General features: G+C 39.7%; 1 protein-coding gene across 12 annotated transcripts in view; it reads right to left on the bottom strand.

Annotated features, from left to right (window-relative positions):
- Window positions 1-2,227: 2,227 nt before the first annotated feature.
- The window catches only part of CDC42BPB (CDC42 binding protein kinase beta), a 98,624-nt gene continuing 74,911 nt past the window's right edge, over window positions 2,228-25,940 (bottom strand). Inside the window, exons 22-39 of one of the 12 annotated variants that reach the window (XM_037396177.1) lie at window positions 25,769-25,819; window positions 24,553-24,642; window positions 24,043-24,132; window positions 23,511-23,616; window positions 21,117-21,253; window positions 20,397-20,536; window positions 18,795-18,876; window positions 15,240-15,456; window positions 14,787-14,849; window positions 10,845-11,441; window positions 8,119-8,216; window positions 7,923-8,007; window positions 7,654-7,774; window positions 7,447-7,564; window positions 6,488-6,526; window positions 6,253-6,358; window positions 6,082-6,152; window positions 2,228-3,982 (exon numbers count right to left, since the gene is read on the bottom strand). In XM_037396177.1, the coding sequence (XP_037252074.1) occupies window positions 3,851-3,982; window positions 6,082-6,152; window positions 6,253-6,358; window positions 6,488-6,526; window positions 7,447-7,564; window positions 7,654-7,774; window positions 7,923-8,007; window positions 8,119-8,216; window positions 10,845-11,441; window positions 14,787-14,849; window positions 15,240-15,456; window positions 18,795-18,876; window positions 20,397-20,536; window positions 21,117-21,253; window positions 23,511-23,616; window positions 24,043-24,132; window positions 24,553-24,642; window positions 25,769-25,819 (2,343 nt within the window). In that variant the 3' untranslated portion in view covers window positions 2,228-3,850. The remainder of the gene's footprint in view (window positions 3,983-6,081; window positions 6,153-6,252; window positions 6,359-6,487; window positions 6,527-7,446; window positions 7,565-7,653; window positions 7,775-7,922; window positions 8,008-8,118; window positions 8,217-10,844; window positions 11,442-14,786; window positions 14,850-15,239; window positions 15,457-18,794; window positions 18,877-20,396; window positions 20,537-21,116; window positions 21,254-23,510; window positions 23,617-24,042; window positions 24,133-24,552; window positions 24,643-25,768; window positions 25,820-25,940) is intronic. The other 11 variants (XM_037396178.1, XM_037396180.1, XM_037396181.1 and 8 more) reach the window with 11 other exon arrangements.

The following is a 25,940-nucleotide window of genomic DNA, read 5'->3' as shown; positions in this document are numbered from 1 at the left end:
CTTCCCCTGAACCAGAGCCCCTCCAACCCCAGGCTGCTGCACGGCCCCGCTGGCGGTGAGCCCAGGCCACGGGCAACAGCTCTCAGCCTGGCGGCGAGGGGGGCAGCGGCTGCAGCTCCGGCCCCCCGAGCTGTGAGGAGCCCAAGGCTGCCGACAAGAGAAAGGGGAACGGAGAGGGAAGCGCACATCCGTGCGAGCAGGCAGAAGGCAATGCAGACCTCCTGCCACTGCAATGGAAGGCAAGGGCAGGGCAGGCGAACACTAATATTGGTATGTCCTCACTTCTGCCTGCCGGAGCTGCTTCCTACAGAGCAGGCAGGGTGTGAATTGAACATGAGATGTTCCAGTAGCCTGGCATGCAAGGATACAATCTATTTTTTCCTTTTAAAACAGGCTAAACTCAGCAGCAAGACCAGTCGCGGTGTGACACCTCCCTCCGACTGCCTAACTGCACCCGAAGGTGCAGATCAGTTCCCACAATCACCTTTTCCCTGAAACGCTTCCCTGCTTCTCAGCGCTTTAGACTAGCAGTGCCAGCTCTTAAGACCTTTATGCATCTGCTTTCTCCCAGGGATGCCTAATCTGGTGTCACGCAGAACGAGGATGCCTGGAACTTTGGCATTTCCACACTGAAGTCCCCTCCCCGTGACTTTGCTGTGTTAAGCACTTACCCTGCAAACACAGAGCGAGTATTTACACAGCGGTGTGTCCCCAGCAGGTTGCAGCTATTTCGGAAGCTGTTTGTTCTCGGCACATCTGTGCTGTAGACAGAGGTGTTGGTAGATGCTACCCAAGAACTAAACTTGTAAGTGACACCAGGATGTATTCCAAAATACACAGCCTTTTGGGACAAAGATCTGTGCTGGAAGTGACCAGCACGTTCTAGCAAGTGGTACACCCAGTGGCCCAGCTTTGGGACCTGATGTAATGCCTCTATGAAAATGGAATGGGCAGAGGAACAGGCAGAGACCAAATTATCCTCGTTCCTTGCACAGCCCAATTCCTCGCTTGCGATACTAGACTGGTAGCCTCCAGGGAGATGAAAGCGCATCCTCAGAGGAACGTTTCACATAGTCTCGAATCTCCCCACTTCTGAAAGTTCTCCCAAGCGCTTAGGAGGACTCTTTAGGTAACAAGAATCAAAAACCTTAAGGGAATAGAAGATTTGCAAAGGGCTGTGGTGGAGGACTTGGGGGGGGGCGGAGAAGAATAATGTATTCATACTGAGCAATTAATTTATTTTTCTAGAAACGTTCTCCTGCTTAAATTATAACCAAGCCCTGGCACTGCTGAGTGCTATGATTTAATACCCCCATAATTAAAGACTTTGTTGTCATCCAAAGTCCTCACTGTGCAGAGAAAATCAGCTCAAGAGCAGTAGAAATGTTTTTTTAAAAGTCAAAGGCTGATTAGCATGAATACTTGCAAGAAGGCTTCCGGCACACAGCCCTCAAACCTGCTGCCAGCTATCACTCCCACCCTCGGGACAGCGTGGGCGCGCGTTCCCAAGCTGGCCCACCCCAGCCTGCCAGCCTTGCCCAGGTAGGTTTGGTCCAGCAAGCAACAGAGGGTCCAAAATACCCACCTAGGCCCTCCCCATTAACACAACCTGAAGTCGGAAGGGCGAGACAAAACAAGAAGTAATTCAGGAGCAGAGATGCTAACCCAGGATACAGTAGAAAAGATGTTGGCTCTCTTCAAGCTACAGTAAGCTCTGTGGTGCTCAAATACTGGAGCACGAGGGAAGCTTTAAAAAACCAAAACCAACCTATATTAGGGCTGCACCATTCACACACCAATCCTTGGAACGTCCCTAAGTGTTTCTTTGGGACTACTGCTTTGACAGTAAGTCAAAAGTCTTTATTGTTTTATCGTATTTAAGATGCCTGAATAGATCCTGCAGCCTCCTTATGATGCTCCAGCCGTAAGGAAACAGTCATATAATTTACAAAGGAATTAACAGGGCCAGCGTCTCAATGAAATGACAACTCTAACACAAACCGAGGGCACAAAATTTCAACGCTGTATTCCACCAAAAGGACTTCCATTGCTCCTAAACATGCATTTACGTCCAGAAACACACACCTTTCTCATAGCATTCAGGTACGGAGCTTCAACGTATCTTTCAGTTTATGTAAAACGTCCATATGAATGAAGTGAATTTACCATGAAACTAAAGCAAGTGTCAGTGGTAGACTGTTTTGACATGTCAAGACAGACGACTATGAACTTTAAAACCTCCCTCTTCTGCTTTATTGACAGGTAAATTGTTCAAAAATGTTCTCACAATTCAATAATTACAAAGACTTAGACTTACATTAAAAAAGTAAAAACCAGAAAACCCCCAAAGCAGTAGTGTCCAGCTCTAACTGAGCCCCTTTATCAAGAATCTGAGAAAAAGAGCAAGTACTGTCGAACACTTAACGTAACAGGATTAAATGTTGACTAGAACACTCAGTTTAAACTAAAGATAAGTGCACGTCTATACAGTGTTTCAGAAAAGAACATTAGCCATTGGTATACCATTAGCCCATTTAAACCAAATTTTAAATAAGTGACATCCAACTGTCAAAAAATTGGCACAGAAGGCACACTAGTGTGACAATGACAAACTGGATATGCCAGCCACTGAATTAATTACAAGCTTTTAATGAAACATGGTCACAAATCTTTGATTACTAAATGTATAATACATGGAAGCATGAGATTAAATATACACGCAAAACATCACCACTGCACGTGGGCCATAGCAAAATATACAGGAGTGTGTTGTGCATTTTTCTACATGATCAATACTCGATTAATAATCATGGGGTCTTCATGCAGGTGAGGATACAATTAATGAGAAAAGCAGCACCCCCAGTTACAGATCCTTCACGTTCCACTTTGGTAGCCAATAAAACAGACTGATGTTTTAGTGCGATATAGTCCCTTAGATCAAGCAGACTTCAAGGGCAATGCGTCCACAAGAAGGCTTGCTAGCTAAACAATGTAGTGTCCTTACACCAAAAAACCCAGGAGAAATAACTTCTCAGAAGGAGACAGGCAGGAACTAGGAGTAAAATTTTTTTTCACAGCAGTAATTACCTATGTTTTAAAAGCCCTGACTAATGACTGATTGATGAGGACTAAAAAGCAGGGTATAGGTAAAAGATAACTGGCAGTAGTCCTATGTACAAGACTAAAAAGTTGGTAGAAAGATAGAAAGACAGTTATGCAGCTGTATATGTAATGGCTAAAAGAATTAAAAGGCCACAAAACTATAACCAACTTTTAACTTCCTGGTGATTCTATTGAAGCTGGAAATGACCTACAGCTTCCTAGCATTCTCCTTAAGATTTAGGAAACAAAGAGTTACGGGAGAAAGGAAAAGTGTATTCATCTGAGGATGTAACTAGACCTGCTCGCATTTCCTATTTAGAGGTCCAAATTGTGTCTAAAAGGATTTCCTGCTAATAAGACATTACATCATTCTATAGAAAAATAATATTCCTGATATTGTAGCAACATTATCAGTATCTCTCTCTATTTCTTTTTCGGCATAAGAATAAGACTATTTACTGGTGGCCTTAAATGCTCCTATGCAATAAAACTGTCACAGCTGTGCAGAAAGGAATCAACCGTAACTGAGCAGTGAACAATTCTGCATAAAAAGCTCAATCACTATTTAGTAAAGAATTTTCTTCATTTTAATAGTTTGTATCTACAATCTGGATATATAATTATTCTTGTACAACACTAGAGATTCAGTGTCAGTCTTGGCACTAGCATCTGAGACAGCTTTGCCCTGCTCTTGGAATACTCCATGGAGTAGTGGATGATTGAAGCCAGAATGGTGAGAGCAGTAGTGTTATGCATCACAGGTTGACTGGTCCAGTCCATCCAGCGTAAGCTGATTCCTATGAGGAGAGTTGGGACTTGGGGGACCACTCGGATTTGAGCTGTTGGATGGAGTAGAATGTTTGGTGGAGTCTGAATCAGGCTGTTAATGAGAAACATAAAAAAAAAAAAATTTGCTTACTTAAAATCAATTCTTCACACTGAAAAGCTTTCAAAGGCACTCAAAATTTGGGGTGAGCAACACCTACAAAGCAGTGTGTATTAGATTCAATTCATAGCTAAACATTCATACAAGTAATTCCATTATTATCAACAGGCTGCAGTGTAGTCCCTGAAGGTGACCTTCTGATGTACCAGGAATTATGGCAAAGTACGTGGAAACTGCTACATCTCAGGCTTCTCTCCTTTAGCCATTGAAAAACTTTCCTGATGGAATGCATCCATCTGTCCACTGTTGCTCTGGATTTACCACCCTGTGTTTTCCAAGCAATTTTTATAGCCCAGGAGCAGATCTGTCTGCCCATACAAACCAAGTAACAATTACAGTCAAATCATCTTCAGTTTGGTGAGAAGGAAAGAAACAAGCATATGAACTGCTTACAAAACAGCAACAGTGACAAGCATGTGAAATGCCTGACAAAAGAGCGAAGGCTGCCAAGTATCAGGCTGGAGATCTGGAAACAGAATATGTTTACTGGAGACACCCTATGTCAATGTCTAATAAAGACAGTCTATCCACAGTTATTTCCCCAGCGTTACACTGGTTGTTGGGTATTTGCCTTCACAGATTGGTCTCACTTCAACAGGATGGCTGGCAAGAGTCCCCGCTATTTTTGGTGAGCTGCAACTCTGAGCACTGCACACGTTCACTGCTGACGAAATACTGCATTTCAGGAAAAACTGGTACCGTTGCAGCAAGTTATTTTCAAGAAAGGGAATATACGTTTAGCAAATTGATTGAAAGGTAAGACCCTTCAAGAATGCGGTTCACAAGGTTTTGCATGGCTCAGACAATAATAAGATCATACATAACAAGATTATCCTAACATGATCCAGTTCATGCTGCGATAAAGCCAAAAGCCATGGGAAAAATAGTATAAAGCCAAAAGGTGTTATTAAAGCCTCCCTTTCTGAGTTTCAAACTACTCTTTGTTTTAATTCAAGAAGTCGTAAGAAATTGTAAGACCTATCGAAAAAGAAAATACTATTGTAAAAACCTTAGAATGCACCATTACTTGTGCCTACAAACAGCAATTATTAGACCATGGAATGTAACGGAATTTGAGAAGGATGCTGTACAATAACTAACTCGAATGACATAGACTGTCATCAGCACCTCTGAAAACCCAGGCAGTTTCAAAACCTGCTGTGTTTACAGACCCCTATTTTCACATGCTTTTAATGGCTTACTAAAGGTGATAAAGGAAATGGGAGCATGGCTGTGATCAGAACTCTGAGCACACGCTTTGACTTGCAGTGTCCTAAGGCATCCTGCAGAGCTCTGGTTTCAGAAAAGCACCCTTCAAAATCCAGAACATTATATGGGCCTGTAGTTGGGTACCAAAAAGTGCTAAAAAGAGGCAAAGACCTTGATCTAGGAATTTGCCTCCCAGGAATAATTCCTAACACTTTCCTTGCACAGGCAGTGCTTGCGCAAAGCTTGGAAGAAGCTATACCCATGATAAAGCAAGGAAACAGAACTCATACATCTTCTCTCCTTAGATTCAGGGACGCCAGTTTTGTACAGCCAAGACATTTTCAATCTGGTGACTACTGGCGTATACTTTTACTCCTGTTATAAACAGTTCTATGTTTTTTTAAAATATAATTCCTTCTCAAGTTACATGACAAAGTATCTTCCTTAAGGCAGCACAGAAAATTACTTAACTAGTTGTATTACTTTGCTATTCTATGCTAATAGCCTAGAGAACATTTTTAGGAGCTTTGAGGACATTTCATCAATTAGTCAAATTTCCCTTGCCTACAAAGCTTAATCCAAGACATAATACTTCTTAAAATACCACCATAAAAAGATCTTTTCACAGCTTTGCTTTTGTGCTGGCACATCTAACTTGTAATCATATATTACAGACTGGAGAAAACATTTGTGGAAGGAAAACATCTCCATAAAGAACTCAGTCTTTATGAAGTATTTCCTCAGAAATTTAATTTATTGGAAAAAGAAAACAAATCTACAGCAACAGGATAGCATCAGTCTCCATTTAATAACAGCTACTTTACCTCTTTGTCGAACTCCTGGTCAGGATCAGACATACTTCGGGAAGGCATGGCTCCTCCCACATCACTGCCACCTGGAGAGGAAGAAGGAAAAAAAACCAAAAGGCAGGTTTACACCTCCTGTTGAAACCATAAATTACAGCTCAGAAGTGACAAGCTTGCGTCCAGCCTTACTTGACGAGGGCCATGAAATATAGGTTTTGTTCCTCTGCTGCTGCTGCCGTGAGACATTAGCTGTAGATGGACATGGTTTTTCATCCTGTGCAGGAGGTAGGACACTCTATAGTTGAAATGAAAGACCTTGTTAGCCAGCAACAAAAGCTATCCTACTAGGAGTTGTTACTCATGAAAACTTTACTGTGCTTTTGAAGCTATTACAACCCAGTGTTGGTAGAAAAACTGAACTTACTTGACCACATCCACATATTTTCAGTAACAGACACAAACCCTGAGAAAGACAGAGAAAGAACTAAGCCCCATAGCAGCCACTGGAACCTGTCAGCCAGCAAACCCTCTATTAAAGGGGCAGGGACTGTACCAACAGTTCTGCTTTCCTTCCTCCTCCTGCTGAAAGGACAAATGCATTACCCTCATATACGCTAGCTGAGAAGGACAAGAGAAAGCCTGACTAGCAGCTATAAACAGAGGGTATAGATCATAAAAGTGTACCTTTGCACCTTCCTCTCATGGATTTAACACTAATAGCTCACCAAATGCTGTATTTGTTAAATACAAAATAAAAATAATGCCTATAAAGCACTGCAACTTACGTGCATTTTAATTACCTCCACAGCATCAGTTTTTCCCCCCCTTGTTTTTGCTCTAGAATTGGCAAAGTGCCACAAGCACACCATTCCAGTTCCTAACAGTTTGTAGCTACTCCTACCCTTGCTAGGGAAGCAGAGGAGGGACAGGAAGAGGAAGAAAGCAGAGGGGAGCCTTGCAGTGAGGAATGGTCACTCTGGAGAAAGATTTCAGCAGAGATACAGCTCATGTGATAGACATGCTCAAAGCCTGTTGGAGGTGATATCAGAGCAGAATGTTGAGAGGATGAGGACGAAGGAAATTCATTCTGTTATTTTAAGAAGTCAAACAAGGAAAAGGAAGGAGGAGAGACTGATTATTTACAAACTACTAACAAGCTCCTGGCAGTGATATCTATCTCTTTCAGTCTCATAAGTCAGCTAACAGTATTTCCTTGCACAGGATTTACAAGCATTGCTCATCACGAAGGTCCACCTTTCTCAAAATGATTAAAAGAAAAATCTGGTACAGAGATAATACTTGAGCTCCTTATTGCTCATCTTCACAGTTTTTTGAGCAAGAATAAAGGCACATACACCTCCCTCCCTTTTAAATGTATTTTACCAGTGGGAGGTCCATGAGAACCTGCATTCCATCTCCTGGTCCCATATGAGCCACGTGGTTGAAATTCGTTGGGTTAGAAATCATCTTTGACCTTAGCTCAGGGTCTCTAAGCATTTCCCTAAAAGAACAGAGTGGTTTTTACTATTAGCATTCCCAGTCTGCATGTTATCATGTATAGTAAGTTACACACCACGATTAAATTCTTACCGCCTTTGTTGCAATCGCTCTTCCTCAGGAACCTTAAATACAAATCTTCTTTTGCTCCTAGTCCGAAGCATTTGCTTCTTGCTATTGTCAGATGTTTCTGGCACACTGAGGACAGCTCCTGCTGTAATATCACAACACAATTTCACATACATAGGTACACCTTGACCCAGACGCATCCAATACAAGTTTCATCTCATGCAAAGGTAACGTGACTTAAAATTACTCAGCTTTGTATCATTTTCCCATTTCTCCCCTTGGGCAGTACTCACCTGCAAACTTGTTCTTGAAATATATTAGTCTTGGTGGCTCGCAGTTGAGGAGATTCAGCGTGCCGTCCATGTTTAATGGTCTGATCTGTTTTGAGGAAGGAGACAGAGAATTAACTCAAGCCTAACATACACTGTGAAGAAATATCTAATTTGGAATTAACCCAATGAAGATCTATATTCAAAGAGAATTACTTACCCTTCGCAGACCAATAGTCTGGACCCATTCCATAGTGTTGACATCAAAAACATCAACACCATACTCACTATATACTGTTACATATGAAGAATTGCAACCTGCGTAGATTAAAAACAAACAGAAAACCCTAATGTGGTTTCAGGAAGTCCAGAACTGACACATATTTGAGCACATTTCAATAGTTAAAAGTTTTCCACTATGTGCAAGACATATTTTAAAACACTTTTTCCCAGCCCCACTTTCAAACAGGTATTTTTGTGATAATAGATTTGCTAACAACTGCCAGCATCATGGAAAGACTTAAGTTTGACCCTTTCAGTATTTTTAAACTTCATATTATGATTTCATGAAATTGCAAAAAAGTTTTCAGATGCATACGAATTTGCTACTTGGTAGGAACCGAGCAGCTATCTTTTCTACAGATGCAGATTACTTCATTTCGGAAGCAGCAAACTAACTATACATCTGCTCTGTGCACGGGAAAAGAGGGCCACCATCTGTGAGGTGGGTCATGAAGTCATGATGTGGATCTGTTCTCAATTTCCTTCCTCTTTTGCTAACAATTATCTAGATTTAGATATTAGTGTGCAAGTTACTTTTATCAGGTTAACCAGGAAAATGTCACAATGTGTAAAGCCCACAACCCATTTTCTCTTTTATTTATTTTTTTTTAAAACGTAAAAGGCAGACAAGTTTATTGTAGGTCAAATGAAAAGCAGAGATCCCTAGAGCCTCATATCAACATGCATCTGCTCGTGTAAAGACTGTGTCCTGATGTAAAAAGCGGTTACTAGAAATTTATGGGAGCTAATAGGGAAAAGAGCTGCTTCAACAAACAAAAGAAAAATTACCTAGTAGGTCACTAAAAATACATCACAGAATCTCCTGAGAAGAACTGAAGTAAGGTTGCCATGCCATTTTTTAAATTTGTTCACAGAAAGCCTTGGACAGCCGTCATAAGTATGTATCCCAGAAATTATGTACGGTCAAGTAGTTATTAGATGGGGTCACAGTTGGCTTGGCTGTCCAAATCAAGGGAGACCACTGAGCATTCAGAAAGAAACACCAACTGCTTCTGCCTGGCCAGCTGGTAGCCAAGGCCAGCACTTACCAGTCAGAGCTGATAAGCTGGATCAGATCTCAGCTGGTTCCCAGAGACATATGATAGTGTCTGCACTGGGCTTGCTCATGCTACAGCTTGGAGACCTGCTGGCTCCCAGTCTTTGCACTGCGCTCAAGTTAAGCAGTCCCACAACGCCTGCACTGACTCAGCACAGAACCAGCACGTGAAGCTGGTTTAACTGCAACCTGGACAGGCCACCCGAGGTAATGGAGCTGACTGCGCTAGCGCAGACCTCGGCCTCTCCTAGCATGAGGGACTGAACGTCCTAGAGACAAATTCTCCACCATATCCTAACACTTCTCTGTGACATGGTCCTTTACCACAGCAGAAACTGCAACAGGGGGAGAAACCACTTCCACTTTGACTAGCTCCTGATGGGGCAGTTAAAAAAAAAGCCTACAACACTAGTGGCAGACACCAGGACTGAGGAAGGAGGACCAGGCTAATGAAAAGGGAAGTAATCCAGTTTCCTTTGGCAGCAGCAAACGTTGCTCCTTCTACAAAAACAGCCCCAGGCTAACACCATTCAGGACTGCACACACAAGGATGCTGTACAACAGTTTACAGTAAGAACAGCTGGTAATAACAACAAAACCATTAACTAGCAAGTCTAGTTTGCTGAAATGCAAAAAACTGTAAAGCTGATAAAGGAAAAGGAAACATTAGCTTTGGCTAATGGTGTTTTAAAGTAAATTTGCAACTACATTGTTTCCTTGGGCCTTTGCTTTGGAATTCTGGACAGAATTAGGTCAAAGTAAAAAAAGCAAACAATCTCAGTTCAAGACAATTAAAATTAAACAAACTGCTATCAGGGCCTGACCTGATCAAACCAGCATGCACCTGACTGCTTGCTGTACTGTTCAAACAAAAAGCTACTTCTTGCCTTCAATCATTCAAAACATTTCAATTGCTATTTGAGCTCCAAATAGAAAACCCAGTTTTATCACAAACTGCCTTTGACTACCAAATACTGAAAAATGCTCTGCATGTGCTTCTGTCCTAACTAGCTGCTAAGTCAATGCTCCTGAAATGAAAAGAGTGGTTGAAAAATTACCCTCCACCTGCCTATATTATTTTTGGAAATTCTCCCCCTAAAAACAAAACCAAAAGGAGAAAAAGTGCTACCAGTTCTACCAAACCCAAAATTTTTACTGCTTATTTTGTGATCTTCATGAACCTTTAGAGTTGTTCTTCAACCTTCTATTGTACTTTGAGTATAGGACACAGAGGACATCCTACAGACACCTAGACATTTACACTCTCTAGGGGAGCAAAAATCTTCACAGAATTTCACAGACCAGTAGTCTTGCACTGTCCTGCCTCCAGGACTACTCTCTGTAAAAGTTGTTTTGCATTCCATATTTTGTTCTTCTGTGTCCTGTAACAAGACAGAGCTTCTCTTCTTGCAGCATCCAGGATCTCAGTCCAGGAGATCATAAAGTCCAAAACTACCATTAGGAAGAACTATGTATCCTGTTAACTCATCAAAACTTCAATTGTAGGGATTGAAAGACAAACCAAAGCAAAATAGAATACAATGCTGATTATTTCAAGACAAGTAAAGCAGCAACAGGGATATGGCAACAGAAAAACATATACATACTACAGGCAACAGGAGTTGCAGGCCACATTAGTTCCTGCATGCGTGACCTTCGACCTTGCGAATCGACGTACACTCCCATATGGCTGAAGCAAAGCAGGTATTCCTCATTACTGAGCTCCACAGCACAAAGGGCATCAAAAGACTGCTGTGAGAGGAAGATAAGCGAGGGGTCATTAGGATTTACCAGGTTTATAGATTGTCCATCTCCCTGGATGGTCAACAGAGAGAACCCAGACTGGTAGCCAACACAGAGCTTGTCCTTGAACACTGTCATCCACTGTACAGTTCCTGGAGCCTGAATTTCACTGAATTTTTTGTGGAAAGGTTTAGTTCTGTGAATTTCATAGCAAAAAACTTGTCGTTTAACAGCCACAAACAAACAAGTTGAAGAACTCTTCTTTAGTGTTCCAGTTGTAATCAATTGGCAGCCTTTAGTTTCTGCAAGCTTAATGTCAAAGTTTCCTTCTGACCCATCCAGAGAGGCCCAGGGGTAAAGATGAACATGATGGTTCCGACCACAGATGAGGATGATAATTTTCTCTTTGGGAGCAAGCTCTATCTGGTACACCTTCTTGCAGTCAGCAGCTCGGACTATCACTGCAAAGGAAAGAAAAGCTGCCCTAAGTTAAACAAGAAAACCATCAGGCCTGGAAACATTGCAGCGTCACATACTGATGTCTGAAAATGAATCTAAACACAGACACCAGATAAGAAAGAGCACTTATTACATGTCTGATGCTCTGTTACTAACTCTTAGAACAAATGAGGAAACAAAGCATTCCTGTGACTCTATTGAGTTACAGGATACAAAGTCTCAGCAACTCGACAGAAAAAGGCTGCTTAACATCTGGGATAAATGGAGAGTTTTTTTATATAGTGTCATCTGTACTATCTATACACTGCAAGATGCTCTCTATCTTCTGAAATGGGTCCCACCTTCAGGAAAGTATCGGTATCTTCAGTAAACTATGGAGGAAGACCAAATTAGCAAAACACAAAGAAAAGAAACAGGAAGTATTTAATGCTGATAATGGAGGATACAAATTTCTGTACTGCCGGCAAATGTCTCAGCCTAATACAAAAGCAGTACAGTAAGTGGGTGTTAAGCACCTATATGGAAAGGTAAAAAAAGCTGTGTGAGATGGGAAAAGGATAAGAAGAAATGGGCTTAAGCTGCAGGAAAAGATGTTTAGGACAGGCACCAGGAAAAGCCTTCTCACAGTAAGGACTAGTTAGGCTGCCCACGGAAACTAGTTTCACTGTTTGAAGTGTTTTTTAAAACTGAGTTAGAGGCAGCTAAGGGGGTTATGTACAATGTGTTCTGCTTTTGGGATTGTGGGTATACAGGCACTTTCAGGAAAGCAGTGAGCATTTCATGGGTTACAGGTAGAAGAGGCTAAGCGATTCCAAACTAGGAAACCTAGTACGCATAAGCTAATTATATTAAAATGTTACTTTCATTTTTCTGTTAGCATTCAAAATATCTGTGAATGATAATAATAATAATAAAAAAGAAATATTAACTGGAATTTATATGCATTTTTTTCAGTAACAGTTGAGTAACTTTGCCAAGTTACCAAATTCTGTAAATTCTGTAACAAGACTTTGGCTGTTTAAATCACAAAGCTTTTGTGGCATCCTCCCACTTGCACAAATAGATGATATGTCTGAAGAAACATTCTATGAAATAACCAGCTGTTGGAACTTTGCCACCAAGATTATTTTTTTTCCCCCCCTAGCTCTAACTCCAGCTTACAGTTTACACTATTTGTCAAGAACTAAGTGATATTCTGACCAAAGACCTTTGATATTAGCAGCTGGCAGTTAATTAACACTGAAAATTACAACTGCCATAAAATGGAAAAGAAATTACAATTTATAAAAATGTTATTAACACGTAGGAACTGGACACAGAAAACTCCTGCAAAACGTCTTTTAACTTAAACCCAAAACTTACAATTCATTTTCACATTTACATATGACACAGTGATACAGATAATTGTTCCTTTATGAAATGACCTTTCAAATTAAATGTACGATTTTCTTTTATGCAAGAAGCTGTACTGGAATCTTTGGAATTATCTGCATCTATAGTTACGTTTATATCTAAGTACTTACAGAATGATGACCACTGGAAGTTTACTCAAAGGAATGGCATTTATTACTGCCAAAAAGAATTTAAAATATCTGTTTTCTCCATGTATAAAGCAGTTTCTCCTGGAACTGGACAATGGCTTATTCTAAGCAAACGGAAGCAATAACGTTTTGCTTTTTGCCCCAAAACCACATCCCTAACTTCATTTGATTTTGCACATCAAGTCTTTCAGAACCTGTACTCACTGCTTTACTCACTGAAATGCAAGTTTAGCATGACTGCAATCCAACTGTCAAATCGCTACAAACTAAATTGCCTTGAAAAAGGAAATTAAAATTCTTCCAAAGCTATATTTAAAGAAGTATCCTTTTTGAAATTTGAATGACAATGACTAAAAACAGTCAAAAGGATATTTCAGGAGTGTCTCAGTGATTTTTCCAAGCTGAAAAAGGCACCTTTTATTTTTACAAATCTGTATCACTGACTTCAATATCCTCAACTTCCAGATAGTTAAAAGACACCAGAAGAACCTAAGCTCAGACTTTATAAACAAAGTGAAAAAAAGGTGAAGAAAGCATTAGGTCTTTTGTTAGAAACAATCCTATCAGACAGCCATGGCTGTTAGCTCTTACACCACAGAAAGTATGGATTTAGAATGTTGTCTAAATTTAGAGTGCCTAATGAGTTATAAGAAAGTATGAATTTCACAAGGTATGTTTGGTGCTTTTAAAGTCAGAGAGAAAGAAATAACTTGGAAGAGATAAATAGTAGTAGATTACTGTGTCCTAAATCTGCATTGCTTCTTGAAAATATATTACTTAACTTCTGTAAAAAAAATGTTTAAAATTGCATTTTGTATGGATTGACCCCAAACAATCCCCATGCTCATGTGCTAGTAGTTCTTTTGGTCTCCGTGCTCTCCCCACCATACCAAGGCATGTCTCCCATTGTTATCTGTATTTGTGCTCAGTATATCAGGTTAAAGGGAAAAATTAATCCCTTACTCCCTAGCTGTGATGCCTAAGAATTCAATGACAGAGGGATATGCCTGTGCTCCCCAGTGACTGTGCAGCATACGCTTCGCTGTGGTACCCGAAGCACACTCTGTGAATTTCTGGAATGCACATGCTAAGTCTTCATGAAGAACAGGCTAATCTGATGCCATTTTTCCCAAAGCAGAGGGCAGAGTGCATCGAGAACAGGAAGGAAAAAGCAGGTTCAGGAAGAAGCATAGGGTCAGGGAAATAAAGAGATAATGGAAAGGGACAAGCAAGGCATTTGCTTTGGCCATTATTGGTTTGAAACAGAACATGAACGGCTGTCAAGTTTCTGGAAGAAACAATGATACATGGTGGCTTTAATGAAAAGTCTACAAATGCTTGTGCTTATTGCACTAGCTGTCTAACTTCTAATATATGTCAGTTTAAGTCCTCTGATGATGCAGGTTGGAATAAGTCTGTTTCCACATCAAGTTTTTCTCACTCAGGTTCTATTTAGTAAGTGCCTGGTAATTGATTGTGCATCAACTGCTGCTGTGTGTGCTGTGCATGTTCTGTGTGCTGAAGCGTTTCGTTACCTGCTATGGGAACACAGTTAAGGTGAGACTGTGTCAGAATATGCCCAGTAACTCATCCCTTTAATTTCAGCCAGTCAACTGAACGTAATGGTAACGACCAAATTAGTGCTTATACCTCACACTCACTTTTCCTTCTCATCAGTTAACTGAGTGCTTAATACTTACTATACATGAAGGGCGGTTGTTGTGCAACCTATGTTGTAACAGCACTAAAAGTTATGGAGCTCATTATTCCATATGTAATTACTGCATGCATTATGGCCTAACTTACCGTCACGGGTCACCTCTATCACATACAGTCCTTCTTCTGAACCAATTGCTATTCTATCTCGATCTAAATCAGGAAGGAAAAAAAAAGGCGATTAATTCAGCTACACTTAATCTCACATTTTTCCAGCTGTTCAAAGCAAACAGTCTGTTTTACATTTCTGGACAAACAGATTTTCAACACCAAATCAATTTTGCTTAAGTTCATGCAGTCTGTCAAAAGCATGCTATATAAAGTATTGCTAAAACCATCTGTTAAACAACTAAACAGTATCATTTACTCCAAGTAGATGAAGAAATCTGAATATGAATGCAAGATTAGCACTTCCCCCCATTATTAAATTCCTATAAAGAAATTCAGCTGAGAAATTTATTTCAAGGTGTCAGTGCTCTCATTACAGAAGCCCAACTAAAAGCTCCAACCCTCACACACTTCAAAAAGTTAAACCAAACATACCTACAATAGCAGCAGCTAAACTTGCTTTAATAAGAGGCAGTGTACTGTCATAGGCTTCTTGTGGAATATGCACAACCTGGTTTTTCAGTCTGTTTTTGTGCAGGATAGACTGCAACCCTTCCAGGATTCCAACCCACTTTCTCTTCTCATTCTCATTTTCCGTCAGGATCAGTAGAGAACAAGACTTTGAAGGCAAACCTAAGAGAGAAGCTGTCACCTTTTAACAGACAGAGAAAGTGAAATTACTAAGAAAATAAAGGCCCTTTTTGTCAGTACTATATACTTCACAGAACTGTGGTAGTAAAATACAGTTTTTCATAACAATGTGATGATGTACCTGAGAGGTATGCAACATCGCACACAGCTAATATGACCACAGTGCTTCAAAAACACCCCACACAAGCCACAGCAGTTTTGTTTGAAAATACTCAGTCTTGCTCAGTCATTCTGAATCCTAAAATATGGGCAAGGAACGCTACATTCCTTTCCTACAATAACCAATACATGGCAGTAAAGGGCTCCTTCCTGCTCTGAACTGGAATTTCAATAACATGCCATAATTTGTCCTGATCCCTCCCCTCCCCCCATCTTTTAATAGCTCATTCAAAAAGACACACATGCTTTCCAAATCAGATGCATTTAAACTCAATGGTATTGCTATGATCATTTCCAGATTCTGATTTTGCTACTTAATTTTCACAATATTTGTCCAGGGGGAAGAGCACATCATATCTGCATTAAAAGCTCTGGAGAAAAGCAATGATTTGAGACTGAAGCACTGTACTGCCCCACTTCTTCGTGTTAAAAAGAAAATCACTACAGCTTCACTAAATTTTTGGGTAAATCATCCTATAGGTATCAAAGCAGAATGTACTCTGAATAGAAAAATTATTCAGGAACTTCCTGTCACCCAAAGTACGCACTAACTAATTTCTTAATATTAGGTTTGTGTCCTGTATAAAGATACAAAAGGGTTTGTGAGATCATGGGAACTATGCTTTCAGTCACAGACAAACAGGTCACCAGCCAGTATCAGCCCTCAAAACACACTATTAGAATAACAATAGTTAAACAGAAAAAAAGCAGCAAAAGGTGCAAAAGTGCAAAACTGAAGGTGGCAATATGGAATAACACACCTTCAGCTTATATGCCTTGATAAGAAAATCATCATAAATAATAGATGATGCAGTTATGCAACATACACTGAAAGAGTGAATTAAGTAATAATATTCATCTTAAAAGATAGAATATATCTGAAAGTAAACTTGGGACAATAAGATGTCAAAGACAGAACTCCAGAAGTAAGACAACAGTGAAAAGCAGCAGGAAAAGAACTGAGTAGTTTGCAGTTGCTCATAGCTCTTATTACTCTGCATCAAGCTTTGCTCACGTCTAAACTGTAACTAAGCATTAACATTTTAAAGATGGATAGAGGCATAATGGATAATACTTCTAAATTTGACAACCAAACCAAACCAGACTTCAGCTATGGTCTTCCCTTTGAAGCACTACCATGTATTACTGCTCAGTCTTTTGAAGGTGGCATCTTACATGCAGTTAAATGTGGAAAAAAATGGGAGAGTTGGTCATTTTATATATATATATATACACATATGTATATACACACACACATATATATATATAATTATTCATCACACAAAAATCCAGTATCTGATATGAAATTCAAGGCTTCTTAACTCCAACTGCTAAGCTATGGAAGGACTCCACTACAGACACTCTCACATTATTATTAAAAATGTATCGACGGCAGCACTCAGATTGCAGCGTCTGGATGCAAGGATGGCATCCAGCTTTAAAAACTGGTTACCAAGGAGAGATGTTGGAGTCTGAGATAAGTTCTTCCTCTTCTTGATTTCATGGAGGGTCAGAGGTTGCAATATTTTAGTGTCTGGCAGCATTCTGATATTGCTTTTTTCTGGCGGAAGATCCAAAAGAAATGAAAATCTCTCTTTGGTGGGCCACCAATATCATCACGTGTTATGCGAAATAATACATAAGAAAGAAGGACCACATTTTTACAGAGGTGATGTAAAGTAACAGTTTTAACTGTTGCACAGAAGCTACTCTATGTCAATTATGTCAGCAAGATGCAAATCTAGGATTAAATGAAATTGAGAAAACAGACTCACTGCATCAGATATTACTGGTTTCCAGTTTCAGAAATTCCTTCTTTTGAAGGAGTACATAAAACTAACAAAAGAGGTGGACTTTGGCAGCTTCCTCTTGTCCCTGTCAACAGTGTCTCTAGATGGATATACTCACCAACCACGCTTCCAGCTAATTCGTCAGATCATTTTAGCAGGGGATAATCTCATCAAACTGTGCAGACATTTTGTTACGTCTATCCACAGAAGTATTTTTACATGGGGATACTTGACAAAAGGGGTTTTTTTGGTTGGGTTTTTTTTTCTTTTTTCTTCTTAGATACTCTTATCAGTTAAAAACTGCGGGCAGAAATTAGAGCAGCAAGTCAGGCAGGCTAAACTGTATGGATGCCTCATCCTTAAACGAATCAACCACCATTCTGCATAGCTCATTTTCTCTCCTCAGAAGTCCTTTCCCATAGTATTCCACATTTGCTAATTTGAGAATAAGAGCAGGCAGATGGGAATAAAAAAGAAAAAAATTAGAAACAAGTAAGAGGAAAACCAAGGTAAAAGTAGTAGTAAACTGAAGGATGAAAATACGCTTCCGGAAATATTTCTACAAAAATGAGGAAAAGGAAAGCCACAGAAGCATTTAAGTAGCCAAGACATTTTCTAAGTAAAACTCTAAAGGACCAAATGATTGGGACTGCATATGACTGCCAGCTCTTTGGCTTCCATGTTTCACTGATTTGATTCTGTATGACTGATGATCACACTGAAAACTGAGATTCTGAATTCAAACGCAAGGGATTATAGATGTTGGCTACCACCACACCTTTCTCCATATTTTAAAATTCCAATTTAAATATAATTCACACAAAACCTAAGAAAGAACCTGTGTTAAAAACTAAATACAGCATTCAGATACAACATACAAAGAAGATATTATAACTAAGCTAATTATTTTATTTTAATTTTTGTCTGTTATACTTAAATATGAAATTAAGGAAACAAATATCAAATGTTGTGGGGTTTTTTTATACAAGTCAATACATGGAAAAAAGAATCAGTGAGCAGAACCCAGCTTCGCCTACTCTGTTACAGCACCAGTCCCTTAAACAAGGGTCCTCCCAAAGCTAAGAAAGAAAAACCAGGTCCTGGTAACACCAATGGAAGAGGAGACAAAAAATATACTTAATTATAATCAAGAGAATAAAAAAAGCCAAACTTTGTCTACAAAGAAGCAGCAAAAGACGTAGAACTTTGTTTTTTACAATTCAGTTCTAAGAGGAGCATCATATTGTTCTCCAACATATTTCACCACCTCTTGTAAATTCTTATACTTCCTAACTTGATAAACATTAAACATGGATAACTTACTTCAGTATCAAAACAAAACACTAGTGTTTAAGTTGTATTTTCTTTAAAAGTAAATTGGTAGCCATACCCTGAATATACAAGGGATGTCTTTACGAGTTGCGTGTATTACATCCGATGCTAGGACAGAGCTCACACAAAAATCTTCATCTCTAGTAAGAAAGAGAGCAAGAGAATCACACACATGCACACACTAACATTATTCAGCAAAATCTAATTGACCAACTGTTTCAATAGGCTGCAATCTCCTAACACCACACAGAGGTCACAACTGTAATCACTGCTTTGTTATGGCTCTAACCATCCCTGACCCAAACAACTCACAAGCTTTAGTTACATTTCTACAGCATTTAATACGTGAAACTCAGTCCACCTGAAGTTAAGTGGGGTGGCTTTATGTAGTTTTTGTTTACCAACCACACCTATTCTACAGTTAGCAGCAAGAATATTGCTCTTCCAGCCCAGCAGACACATTATAAATGAATAATTCATACCTCAATGTGTAGCAAGAGAGGGGCCTTTGGAAAAAAAGAAAAATCACATAAAAAGCTCTTGGCAACATAATTATAGTTTGTGGGATTCAAATAAGGGTTTTCAAAACAGCTGGATTTTATTCTCTATTACATTAAAATAAACAGACATCAGAACAACTTTTGCATTTCAGAGTGCTCCACCCCAGAGGGCTTGTCTACACAGGCCTTTTTAAACTGAATTTGACCAAGTTGATCACCATAATTGCCAATTTTAGTGCAAAGATGATAGTAATGCCTGGAACTTGCCCATACTAGAATTTAGAGCTGTGGTGGTTAATGTCTATTAAAACATCTAAGAATCCTCAGAAGACAGACTCAAAGAGGCAGCTACAATAAGCAGATAAAACATGGGACAAGTTGGTATCGTATCTAGCTGAGCTGCTTCAAACAATGTACCGATGTGAATGCTGTTATCTGCAATACTTCCGTGCCTCTGCTCCCACGGCCAGCATGTCAGAGAGCTGACACTGACAGCTCTCAGAATAAATGTGAGAACAGCAGTACCAGTACAACCCCATAGTACTGTCTGGAAAAAAAAAATCCAGGTGCTTGTGAATGCAAACTTTATATTCAACATAGATAAAAGATGCTGCAACATTAAAAGGTATCACACTTTCTTGATATTTCCACAATTTGAAATATAAAACCTTCCTGGTTACTCTGATCAATGCAAGCTCCAGATCTTTTGTAGACAGTGTTCAGTCGTTCCCTATCAAAAAATAACTCCCATGAGAAGGCAGGGTCAGAGCCACTTCCACTGTAAATTAGTTGGTGTTTTTCTGAAGACTATTTCAGTTTTTCTAATGTTCCTGAAATTACTGGCTATGGGATGATCTGTGACTCAATGTTGAGGTCAGAATGCAGGAGAAAAAATTATCTACCAAAGTCTATTTTATTTGTTTTCCACGTGTGCATATGGAACTCTAGGAAGAAGCATGCTAATAGCGTAAATATTAGTGACTGTAGTATGAGTGATTTCTTGTTGAGCCACTCTTTCAGCTTACGCAGTCTACGTACAGAACACATGGGTTTTCTCAGACCAGAGCTCCCATGATCTTAAAGTTTCTTGTGTACTATAAATAAATATTCCTGTTAGAAAAAAAATACAGAGGTTTTCTACTTTGTCATAATAATACAACCTGAGATCCAAGACCTGACTTGCAACAACTCCAGGTTGGGTGGATTTCCCTTCAGGCACATCATATAAGAACAGCTTACAGTCACAGACAACTGCATAAGCCCTCTGCCACCCCTTCTTAACTCCTGTAGGCTTTGGGACCTGTGAATAAATAACTGATTGCTTATTAAATGTAAGCACATGTAGTAGACACAGAAAGCAGGACATTTAGAAAAGCTTATATTTAGGATCATCAGAATTAGAACACGTTCTACTGCCCTTCAAAACGGAGTGAAAAATGTCAAGTAATCAAGCAATTATTTTTCTTCCCTTAAGTTCAACCATTACTTGATACAGTTTAATAATATATTAGGTACCATGAGGACAAACAATGGGGCTTGTATATGCCGCAAATGGCACAATGGTAGGACAGTTTACCTTTTACATTATGCTTACATTCAACATTGACAGAAACTCTTCCTTAAAACATGCTTCCCCCCAGTCCTACCGCTGCTTATGAACATTGTAGCTACTAATCTACCAACCTCTAGCTCTTGTAGTAAAACCAACCATTTATACCACATCAAGCAAAAAAGGTTAAAGAAGTTACAGAGATGGCACACAAGCTTCAGGCATTAGCACAATTTAAGAGATCTGTTTAAACATACTTAGAGGTTCCAAGCTGCATAGCTGTAAGTGAAGTTTAGTATTCTTCTCTTATCCAAGAACAAAAGACTGTTACCTTGACATAACCTTTATAGGCGGTTCCTATTCCTCTTTGCACATCTACTCCAAGAGGCCTTTTGGCTTGCTCAGGGGGTATGGGGCAGACCTGAGGTGCACTATCCTTGCAGGAAACATGGCATGCAAATGAACACACTAAGTACAAAAGAGAAAATTCACAGTGAAATGCATGTATGAGTCAATCATAACATGAGATTAACGTAGTCTACCCTACCCTTAAGCTCAGCAAATTAATTAATCACACTGAAACTGGCAGTCAAATAGCAGTGTGATAGCCCACTACGCTAAAGGAGTGAACACACCTAGATATCACATCAGACTCTTCAAAGTGCTTCTATTTTCTCTTTTAAGCCTATTACTTCCATAAGGGGCAGGAACTGAGTCCACATTTCAAGGCAAATTATGAAATCATTTTCCAGAAGGAAAAGGACTTGGTCAGACTTACTGGTGTTAAGCGGCAGCTAACCCACTCAGAAGGAAAGGGTATTAATAAAGGAGAAATAAAAATTATGGGGCAGTGATAGGAGACAAGATAAATATAGAAGGTGTTTAATTTGATCCAAGTATACAAGAATACTGCAAAGACAAAGTAAAACTAAACTGACCAAAAACCAGAAAGGGTTATACTAATTAAACACAGGCAATAGACTTGAAGCATAACAGTAGAAACCAGGAGACAAGGACTGAAGCACTGCATGGGGAAGGGGGCATGTATTTATCTCCCAGAGTTCAAATAAGGAGCAATCATCCACACTAATAGTTGTATCCTTTCTTACCATTTACACCACTTTGCGCTGCACCAAGGGACAGAGGTCTCTAGGTCACTTGTCTATAGAGTACTTCACACAGAAAGAAACTCAACGTATGCCACTTCACGAGACAGACTACAAGGACTGCGGAATGAATTAACATGTCCTATCGAGGCATCTGACCCACAGTTATAGGTCAGATCTTTCCACAGAGACTGCCTGGTTTGTCCCAGCTACCCTGTTTCTACCAGTAGGTTTGGGAAGGCAGCAGGAGAGTGGCACAGCGCTGTGATCTATCCAGTGCACCCTCCTAACCATACTGTTGGAAGTGGGCATCTGGCAGATACCTTATGTGCATCTAGTCCCGTAATTACAAAGGGTCGAAGGATTCCAGGAGACCTGGAAACAGCCTGCTTCTGCTGGAGCCACTGACTGAGCTACAAAGCCCCTTCTCACCATAACTAAGGGAACAGCCAGGAAGAGAGGGCACCCCACAGCAGGCTGCCTGGCTCGCTCTTTTGAGCTACAGCCTGCTCCCAGGAAGACAGGGGTTACCAAAAAATCAATGCACTCGAAGTACTGCAGGAGCTCCCCAAGACGAGATAATCAATTCAGTTCTTTCAGGAGGCATCATAATTATTTGGGAGTGTGCATACCAAGGCACACCAGTTGCAGAATAGGGAAAATCCACAGGATATAGCCAGTTCTACAGGCCTCTGGAAGTGCAACTGTGTTTTACCGTTGTCTCCAGCATTAAAAAGACAAGGAACTGGGAAAAGCAAGTGATTGGGAGCAGAACATGGCAAAGTTTTGTTCTACTGGAGTCATCTCTATTCTTGCAGGAAGAGATGCAAAACAAGAATTCAGAACTGTCAGCACACGGAGACAAAGGCAGCCCGAGGGCAAGTGCTGGCAGAGCGACAGGTGCTCCTGGGGAAGAATCCCACCAGAAGATCCTCCAGGAAAAAAGCCCTGAAGGGCAGATGAGGCAATCTGAATATGATACTCAAAGTGTCAGTGGAGAGGGTGCCACTAGGAAGAACTAAGCTGGGCACAGGAATAAAGGTTATTTATACTGTAGTCTCTTCAGCAGATTTGTGGACTACTTGCTGAGTTCATGTGTCTAATCAGAATATGGGTAAGTACTGTCAAATAAAAATACCTCCATATACTCAAAACATGGAATTCAATAGTGACACAAGCATTAGAGGAAGCATTTTAAATAAAACTAACAGACAGCAAGACAGGCTACAGGCCAAAAAACCTAGCAAATAGTCCTCCCAGTGTACAGGGTTTATGATCACAATAGCACAGAGCAGACAGCCTCAGATTCATGTTACCAGAGCATTCCCACAGTTTTCTCCACTACAGAAACAGTCCCAGCTTGCCCCCCTCCAACTCACACTGTAACAGCACTAAAGGTAACAGAATTAATTAGTAATATGAAAGGGAACCATGAGGGCTTATATTAATTCTTTGACTTTAGAAGTTTAATGATGATGCAAAAGAAAGGAGAACCATTCAGTGGCAGCCACCCCTCTTTCATTCCCTCCCCAAAGAAATGGTTGCCTTAAAATATATTAGTGTTTTGGGATGATTTTTTCAGGGACTTGCTGAAAATATAAAAAGTTTAACTGACTCACCGTCACAGGCATAACCTTGTCGAACTAATCCCACCATAAGAGAGGTGCAATGACTACACTGAGTAGGGCTTGTGAATGACTTGATACTGAGCTGGTGAGCTTTAGGCTGAAAGATACATTCAGGATAAAAAAAAAAAACAAACAAAAAAACACAAACAACTCTTCACTTCCCGTACTTAGGCAATGCAAGCATCTCCCTTCACCACCCTCCAGTATACCAGAGTGTACATTATGAAACTTGGGCTTCTCATAAGTAAGCTAGTTTGTAAAAGCTGCTGTAAGACAACAGTAATAGTTTTATTTCCAACTACTTAAGACACTCAAACTCAAGCCTACAAACAACTATTTTTTGCCATCCCCTCTAACAAATCAAAACTCATCAACTTGCATTTGGAAAGATCTGATTAAAAACACAGACCTAACAAACAAAGACATGACAAACCCAAACAGACAAGAACAAACATGGAGGGCTGATTTATAAATGGTATTTTTTCCTTTGCTCTTTAGAATAAGGTTAGCACAGTCCCCCTACCTTTGGTACAGCTAGAGAAATGGATTGAATGGTGGGGGAAGGAGCAGCAGGCATCCTCTGAAGCCGAATTGGTTCCTGAATCACAAAAAACTGTAATTGAGCAAAATGAGGCTTCAAGAATTTGTTTCAAGACTGGGGTGGCAAAGCTTGTGTTCTGATTTTTTATTTTTTTTTACATTATCAACAATTCAATCGTCATAAACATTGCCATTCTGATTTAATAGAAACAGATTGTGTTTTAAAGCACTCACAGGAAAGCCTGCACACTAACAAACAAGCAGCAATACAGAAAACATATGAAAATGAGGTACATCAACATACACAGAGCCAGCAAAAAGGTTTCATTTGCAACTGTCCTAAGAGCAGGTGCAATTAACACTGACACATTGCAAAAAAGCAACATTCAATCCTACATCTTCATAATGAATGCTACAATATGTATTTATCATAAACAAGACAAAGAGACTTTCTAGTGAATTACTCTTCAGGGTAAAATAACGGCTCTCTTACTTCTTGTTGTTGCTCTGCAGTTACAACTGATGTAGATGGTGAAACTTCTGACTTGGGACCCTGTGTTTCCTGCTCACTAATAGAACTGGTCTGCAAAAGTGACAGCAAACATGTTAGAAACAGTACCACAGATCTGATAAAGTGCTCCCACATCAACAAAATAGAAACAAAAACCAATGCTGACTTCTATGTGACAGTACACATGCATCTAACAGCTTTCCAATCTGAAAAAAAAAATAAAACTTTCCTCAAAACAAACTCTGCCAGAAGAGCTGTAAAGCTGCAAGTACTGAAATGCAAAACCTCATAGCAGGCAGCATAAATGCTGCAACAGCCACCTACTCCCAGCAAGGCTGTGTCTAATCTCTTGCATGCAGGTATGGAATGTTTGAGAAGCCTGGCACTCATCCATAAAATAGTTTATTTCTCATGGTAGCTTTCTACACTAGGATTTTTCTAGCTCACAGCAGCCAGCAATTCTACCACAAGAAAAATTCTTAAAGTAGTACTACATAATATTTTAAAAAGTTGCTTAAAAACAGCTGGCCTCTGTCATTAAAAGAATCAGAGCTACATAATCACATTGTCTTGTATTTCACTAAATTTAAGACGAGTATCCATTACAAGCCTTCTACTAATTTCACACTTCAATTAGCAACTACTATTTGCCAGCGCAAGGGGGAAGTATGCTACAATTCCAGAGCTAAAGAAAGCTGGGTGTGGAAGTAGAATACTGTATTACTGTACTCTGAGGACATCATGAAAATCATGATTAACAAACACCAGATTAGCATTTACACCAATGATGTAATTAGCACTAAAGGCAACAAGTGATGAAACACGCGCTTCCCAGTCGGTTTAGACAGGAAGATGGTTCAAGTTCATATTAGCTCACTGATATGTTCAGATATTGTTTGGGGTTTTTTTTTTTGTTATGAATTGTTTGGAAGGGCTGGGCCATTTAACATCAAATTGTACCACTATGTAATATGAACTATCTAAAAATGCTAAGTGTGATTCAGCTTTAGCTATAAAGATTGTCAAAATATAAAACAGTAAGACTGTAAAGAGGTATTAAAAGAAAACTAAACTAGTTCTATTTAGTGGATTAAGTTATAGAGAAGTTAAGGAAGCAAAATATCTAGTTTTAGAAGGCCATTTTTACTATGACAGGTCACAACAAAATAAGGAGACAAAACTACTAACAAAAACTTACTTCTTCCCAAAAGGCTAGCAGAGAAGATGTAGACGAAGAAGAAACAGAATCCTTTGTTGTAACGAATATGAGGGATAAAAACGATCACTTATCACCCACAGGAAAATTTCAGATAGACTATTAGTAGGCTAGTTAAATGAAATGTTTTATATGGCCAAATGGTATTTATTCA

Source organism: Falco rusticolus, chromosome 7 (assembly GCF_015220075.1).
Source record: "Falco rusticolus isolate bFalRus1 chromosome 7, bFalRus1.pri, whole genome shotgun sequence".
In the NCBI taxonomy this organism is placed as follows: Eukaryota; Metazoa; Chordata; class Aves; order Falconiformes; family Falconidae; genus Falco; species Falco rusticolus.
The sequence above is the reverse complement of the archived record's forward strand: the minus strand, read 5'-3'. Positions and strand labels throughout refer to the sequence as shown.